The following is a 7,501-nucleotide window of genomic DNA, read 5'->3' as shown; positions in this document are numbered from 1 at the left end:
CAAGTGGATCACAGAAGCTGGCTGCCGTCCATCTACTCACCTGTACTCAAGCACACTTTTTGGGGAGTTAGAGAGTTACAGCAGGGGCTGGGTGCGGTGGCTCACGCCTGTAATCCCAGCACTTTGGGAGGCTGAGGCGGGCGGATCACGAGGTCAGGAGATTGAGACCATCTGGCTAACACGGTGAAACCCTGTCTCAAATACAAAAAATTGGCCAGGCGTGGTGGCAGGCGCCTGTAGTCCCAGCTACTTGGGAGGTTGACGCAGGAGAATGGCGTGAATCCAGGAGACGGAGGTTGCAGTGAGCCGAGATTGCGCCACTGCACTCCAGCCTGGGCAACGGAGCGAGACTCCATCTCAAAAAAAAAAAAAAAAAAAAAGTTATAGCAGGATGTGCTCAATATCCAGTCACCCGCCAAGATCATATCCTCCCATCTGCTAGAGAAAGTACCATCCCAGGAACAGAGGTTGCCTGTGAAAGGCAGCAGCCTGCACAGCTTGGAACCACGTATGCAGTCCCCCAACCTCCCTCAAGCAGGCAGGAATCACACAAGATGGAGTCTTTGAAGCACTTGTTAATCCGTTATGATTTATTAGCTGTACAGCAGTAGATCCTCCTCCCCAGCTTTCAACCCCATTACATATTTTATTACAGGTCTCATGTTGGCGTCCTAAAATAATGAAAAATATCACACAGTACAGCTAAGTACAAAATGCATCAACCTAGAGTCTGATAGCTAACTGATGGCTCTCTTAAAAGCAATACACAGAAGAAAAAAGTGTTTGAAATCAGTAAGACTGAGGCTCTCTAAAAAACACATTTTTAAACATGTGACAGTTCATGTGCAAGAATCACTTTTTAGTTGGTTTTGTTTCACATTATTATTTTTTGAAGATCCAAAGTTTAAATTACTGACCTAGTGAAATTTTCTGGCCCAGCTTATAAGGGCTGCTGTGACCCACTCATAATCACCCTTCTGCTTTAACAGAAGATTTATAAAACACAACAATCAGCTACAAACAGGGCAAAGAAAATGTTGATGGGAAATCATAACTGAAAGTTAATTGTACAAGGTTCAAATGCTGGCTCCGTGGGCTGGAAATCATGATCTGCCACGTGGGTGTCCGTCACTGGTGGGCAGTGGTCTGGGTGCCATTCTGCTACATGATTGTGATCCAATTCCTTGTCAACATTTACACACTACAGAGTCTGTGGTAACTTAATTTGCAAGTAATTAAAATGCTGGGTTTTCTTACACTGCACTTCTTTTCAACCTCTTAATTAATGGAAAAGATTAAAATGTAAAAAAAGTTATTTACAAGCTTGACCATACCAGAAACTTTGCCAAGAAAGAGGCAAAGCTTTCAGGACAGAACCTGATCGTAGCATGCCATACTACTGGTGTGCAGCTGACTCCAAGCAAAGGGAGTCAGGGAAAAGCAAAAGCAAAAAACAGTTTAAAAGTCTAAGTCCTTCCCAAGTATGCATTTACAATTAAAAACTCTCTTGGGAAGAAGACCATAGAACTCTGGGAAGCCTGGTGGCCATTCTGGAGTGGTTTACCACATGGAGGGAGGGGTCAATGTCTCCGTTTCCATCTAGGAAAACGAGTTAGTCGTCAACACTGTCCTCAGCACTTCACAGTAAACCCTCGGGGACTCAGAACATTCCATGATTTGCTAACATCAGACAGCAAATTCTAGTTAAATCACATTTTTTTCTAACATCATCCTTGAAGTTTTCGTTCTTGGTATGTTTGGTAAAATGATGCTTTTCCCAAAGCCAAAAAAAGAAAGGGAGAAAAATTAAGATGCGGGCCGTTTAAACACAACCCAGAGCAGTCCTGGCGACACACAAGGCTCCGCCATCACCGGTCCATCATGCTGAGGATCATCTCGGGCGTGAGGTCTCCGTTGGGGGCGTCTGTGGCAGCTGGTTGGGGCTCCTCTTCCTCTCCCTCTGTGGGCTCAGCATCTGGCTCTTTTTTTACTTCAACTATAATGTTTTCAATTGCACCTGTATTCTGATCTTCAACCTGAATGATAGCTGTTGCTGGCAAAGAAGAGCACAGACAGAACAAATGGTGCATTAAAGCCCCAAGAATCACAAGGGTCCTTCAGACTGACATCAAACAGGATGTCAGCAATGCAGGAAAGCCTTATTAGATAGTGGTCCAGAGAGAGTCAATTTATTTATTTATTTATTTATTTTTTTGGAGACTGAGTCTGGCTCTGTCGCCCAGGCTGGAGTGCAGTGGCCGGATCTCAGCTCACTGCAAGCTCCGCCTCCCGGGTTTACGCCATTCTCCTGCCTCAGCCTCCCAAGTAGCTGGGACTACAGGCGCCCGCCACTTCGCCCGGCTAGTTTCTTTTTGTATTTTTTTAGCAGATATGGGGTTTCACCGTGTTAGCCAGGATGGTCTCGATCTCCTGACCTCGTGATCCGCCCGTCTCAGCCTCCCAAAGTGCTGGGATTACAGGCTTGAGCCACCACGCCCGGCCTCAATTTATTTTTTATTTTATTTTTTGAGACGGAGTCTTGTTCTATCACCAGGCTGGAGTGCACTGGCACGATCTCGGCTCACTGCAACCTCTGCCTCCTGGGTTAAAGCGTTTCTCCTACCTCAGCCTCCTGAGTAGCTGGGACTACAGGGGCCTGCCCCTACGCCTGGCTAATTTTTATATTTTTAGCAGAGATGGGGTTTTACCATGTTGGCCAGGCTGGTATGGAACTCCTGACCTCAGGTGATCCTCTCACCTTGACCCCCCAAAGTGCTGGGATCAAAGGTGTGAGCCACCGTGCCTCACCCTGAGTTTCTTAGAAGGGGCAATCTCAGCACAGAAACTGCTTTCCCTCTCCACCCTTTACGATTTGGCTCTTTTATATTCATTACTGCATCCATTCTGCCAGCTGACTGTGACTTTGGTTGTTTTTCAAAACCCGCCCACATTAACAGTACCCATCTTGTAGAACACAAGTACCCTTCTACTCTGGACTTCTTCTCCTTGAAATGTAACAGGCCTCTAAAGATTTCCTCAGATGTTCCTCAGTAAAAACTCCTAAAAAACCATTTCCTGAGAGTTTGTTCTCGACATGCCCTTAACTTGTTCTCATGGCTTAGTTCCCACCTCCCCAAAGAACAAGGACCCATCTGGCTCCCCCACATGCTCGGAGAAGACTCCAGCCTCCAGAGCAGAGATGAACAACTTACGCTGGTTCTGTTTGGGCTGGTTGGTTCTGCCAGGGGGTCGTCCTCTCCGCTTCTTGGCAGGTGGTGGGGCTGGGGTCACAGGCTGAGGCTCTGGCTCGGGTTCAATTTCTACGGCAGGCTCCTCCTCATCCTCATTGTCGTCCAGATCTGGTTCAGCATTTTCTTTTCATGAAATCAGGAAGCACAGGTGGTGGGACAAGGAGAAGGGTGGTGGAAGAAGAAAGAAAACAATTACATATTCTTTGAAGTCTTGTTTTTTTTATATATATATATTTCTTTTCTTTTTTTTTTGAGACAGGGTCTCACTCTGCTGCCTAGGCTGGAGTGCAGTGGCACGATCTCGGCTCACTGCCACCTCCACCTCCCAGATTCAAGTAATTCTCATGGCTCAGCCTCCTGAGTGGCCGGGACTACAGGCATGCACCACTATGCCCAAGTAATTTTTCTTTTTCTTTTTTTTTTTGAGACAGAGTCTCACTCTGTCTCCCAGGCTAGAATGTAGTGGCACGATCTCGGCTCACTGCAACCTCCGCAACCTGGGTTCAAGCAATTCTCCTGTCTCAGCCTCCTAAGTAGTTGTGACTACAGGCATACGCCACCACGCCCAGCTGATGTTTGTATTTTTAGTAGAGATGGGGTTTCACCATATTGGTCAGGCTGGTCTTGAACTCCTGACCTCAGGTGATCCACCTGCCTTGGCCTCCCAAAGTGCTGGGATTACAGGCATGAGCCAACTTGCCCAGCCAATCCAGGTAATCTTTGTATTTTTTGTAGAGACGGGGTTTCGCCATGTTGGCCAAGCTGGTCTCAAACTCCGGATCTCAGGTGATCTGCCCACTTCGACCTCCCAAAGTGCTGGGATTACAGGCGTGAGCCACTGTGCTCAGTCTATTATTTTATTAAGAAAAACCAATTTAAGGCTGGGCACAGTGGTTCACACCTATAACCCCAGCACTCTGGGAGGCTGAGATTGGAGGATCACTCATGTTCAGGAGTTCAAGACCAGCTTGGGTAACATAGTGAGACATTATCTCTACAAGAAATAAGAAACTGGCAGCTGGGCGCGGTGGCTCACGCCTGTAATCCCAGCACTTTGGGAGGCTGAGGCGGGTGGATCACCTGAGGTTGGAAGTTCAAGACCAGCCTGACCAACATGGAGAAACCCTGACTCTACTAAAAATACAAAATTAGCTGGGCATGGTGGCGCATACCTGTAATCCCAGCTACTCGGGAGGCTGAGGCAGAAGAATCACTTGAACCCAGGAGGCAGAGATTGCGTGGAGCTGAGATCCGCCATTGCACTCCAGCCTGGACAACAAGAATGAAACTCTGTCTCCAGAGAGAGAGAGAAAAGAAAAAAACAAAAAACAAAAAACAAAACAAACGAAATTGGCTTCGTGTGGTGGCTCATGCCTGTAATCCCAGCACTTTGGGAGGGCGAGGTGGGCGGCTTACTTGAGTTCAAGAGTTCAAGATGAGACCAGCCTGGCAAATATGGTGAAACCCCATTTCTACTCCAAAAAAAAAAAAATGTGGCCAGGCATGGTGGCTCAGGCCTGTAATTCCAGCACTTTGGAAGGCCGAGGCGGGTGGACTGCAAGGTCAGGAGATTGAAACCATCCTGGCCAACATGGTAAAACCCCGTCTCTACTAAAAATACAAAAATTAGCCAGGTGTGGTGGCAGGCACCTGTAATCCTAGCTACTCAGGAGGCTGAGGCATGAGAATCACTTGAACCTGAGAGGCAGAGGTTGCAGTGAGCTGAGATCATGCCACTGCACTCCAGTCTGGGTGACAGAGTAAGACTTTGGGAAAAACAAACAACAAAAAAAGATAAACTAAAAATTAAACACAAAACAAAACAAAAGTCCATTTAAAAATGCTTTTAGGGGAGCAGGGTGTGAGGTTCCAAAGTAATAAATAAAAATGCTTTTGCTGGAATTTTTGCTATCAGGATTAATATAACAAACAGGTATTGCAGCAAAATGAAGCAAACTGACTTGAATACTATTATTCGCACTTTATGTGGGATTGGCTATTAGTTTTTCCTTTTAGCTTTAGATCCTACTTTTTTGATTCAACACAATACTGAATTTCAAATTTTAATGATCCCCCTACCTACTATACCAGGATAAAGCAGGACACTAAGCCTGAAATGGACCCTTGGAGATGTGGTTCTGCTCATCTCTAAGTGGGCAGGAGGGCTAAGAGTGTGTGTGTGTGTGTGTGTGTGTGTGTGTCAGGGGACAAGACGGAAATTCTTTTTCTTTTTCTTTTTTTTGAGATGGGGTCTTGCTCTGTCACCCAGGCTAGAGTGCAGTGGTGTGATCATAGCTCACTGCAGCTTCTAACTCCTGACCTCCCAAAGTGTTAGGATTATAGGCTTCATCCATCATGCCTGGCCAGAAATTCTTACGCATTGTGAGGTCCTATTTACTAAGGTAAGTAGCAAGAGTTTTTTTTGAAACTATTATTGATTCTCTTTTAAAGTCAAGTTTTTGGACTTAATTCCCAGCTGTACCAGACCTAATGTATCATTCCCAACCCTTTTGCTCTCCTCCCTAATGCCACAGTTGTCCATCCATGGTAAAATAAGTGGTACATAAAAGTGAGGAAATTATTGTATAAAGAATACTGATGAGGAGTCAGGTAATGAGGCTCTGAGTCTCAGATCTCTTACTAGATATGTGACCTGGGACATCTGACCAGCTGAGACTCAGTTTCCCTGAGCAATTTCTGTAGCACTCTCACTCCACTTAATAGTGACCTGGAGATCAACAGGACTGAGGCAACTCATGTAATCCTGCTCCATAACCTACAGTCTACCACAAACACAGCTTTTACTTATAGCAAACATCACAATTTTAAAATTCACCATTTTCCACTTAGGCTTCGGTACTTCACTGAATGAGGGTGTTACCCTCATTTTATAGAAAAAGTGAGAAACTAAGTGATTGCAATGCACAGCCAAGTCACAGCAGGTAGAATTCAAACCTCTGCCCTCAGTCTGGGCTGTTCTGGCGCCCACATCTGCAGGCAGCTAAAGAGCTTTTGTTATCCCTCCCCCATGGCTGTGGCACAAAATGTACAATGCCTGCCTTCCTCTAGAAAGCACAGGTTATTGACGTGTACTCTCTTTCTCTGGAACAAAATGTTTAAATTTAGAGATCTGTGGGTAAACTCCTGATCTCCCAGATAAAATGCCTTATTTCTCAAGTGACTGAAATCCTAAGTGAAAATGTGGGGAATGTAGAGATAAGTGGCAGTGTGTCAAGAACGAGAGATGCTTCCCTGCTGAACTTCTTCAAGCCCCCTATTGCCTAAGTTGGCCCAATGCCTAGAAAACTAAACAAATTCAGTCGGAATTGGGGGGAAAAGCACACAAAAGCAGGCTAACAGGATCAAAGGCTTATTGGCTTGGTGGTATTTCGGCAAAAAGCCTTGAAAACAGCAGTAGACCATCTGCTGGTCGATTTCTGTAGATAGCCGACAAGCAGAACTTCTGGGTCAGGACAAGTAATACTGCACGGCCATCAGTGGCATGGAGCCCAGGCTGACGTCCATTTTCTGGGGGAGATAAAGAGTCACTAGGTATAAGGCCTTGAACCAAATTTCGTGCTCTACTAAACAGCAGCAGACCGAAGGAAGAACTGTAGAAATCTATCAGAAGCTATCAATAATCTCTTTAGACTTAAGATGCTTCTGGGCCGGGCGCGGTGGCTCACGCCTGTAATCCCAGCACTTTGGGAGGCCGAGGCGGGCGGATCACAAGGTCAGGAGATCGAGACCACGGTGAAACCCCGTCTCTACTAAAAATACAAAAAATTAGCCGGGTGCGGTTGTGGGCGCCTGTAGTCCCAGCTACTCGGGAGGCTGAGGCAGGAGAATGGCGTGAACCCGGGAGGCGGAGCTTGCAGTGAGCCGAGATCGCGCCACTGCACTCCAGCCTGGGCGACAGAGCGAGACTCCGTCTCAAAAAAAAAAAAAAAAAAAAAGATGCTTCTGGTTACATATGATGAGGGAAAGAAGCTGGTCTTCCTGGAGATGAATCACAAAAGTGAACAAGGAAGTATCAGGAGAAAGCAGGACACAGGACAGAGTCTGGCAGCAGGGGGCTTTGCAACTAAGAGCAACTATAAAGGTTAAGATTATCTGATCACTGGTAATATCTGGGAGTCTCCCAACATTTCTGAAAACCCCCAACAGTTCACTGCAATAATTTTCTTTTTTTTTTTTTTTGAGACAGGGTCTCACTCCGTCGCCCAGGCTGGAGTGCAGTGACACTATCT

At 46.1% G+C, this 7,501-nt stretch overlaps 1 protein-coding gene across 2 annotated transcripts in view; it reads right to left on the bottom strand.

The window, feature by feature from the left end:
• Positions 1-568: 568 nt before the first annotated feature.
• CTCF (CCCTC-binding factor) overlaps positions 569-7,501 on the bottom strand; it is a 79,965-nt gene continuing 73,032 nt past the window's right edge. Inside the window, exons 11-12 of one of the 2 annotated variants that reach the window (XM_005592273.4) lie at positions 3,213-3,374; positions 569-2,053 (exon numbers count right to left, since the gene is read on the bottom strand). In XM_005592273.4, the coding sequence (XP_005592330.2) occupies positions 1,869-2,053; positions 3,213-3,374 (347 nt within the window). In that variant the 3' untranslated portion in view covers positions 569-1,868. The remainder of the gene's footprint in view (positions 2,054-3,212; positions 3,375-7,501) is intronic. The other variant, XM_005592274.4, reaches the window with a different exon arrangement.

Source organism: Macaca fascicularis, chromosome 20 (genome assembly GCF_037993035.2).
Source record: "Macaca fascicularis isolate 582-1 chromosome 20, T2T-MFA8v1.1".
Taxonomy (NCBI): Eukaryota; Metazoa; Chordata; class Mammalia; order Primates; family Cercopithecidae; genus Macaca; species Macaca fascicularis.
The sequence above is the reverse complement of the archived record's forward strand: the minus strand, read 5'-3'. Positions and strand labels throughout refer to the sequence as shown.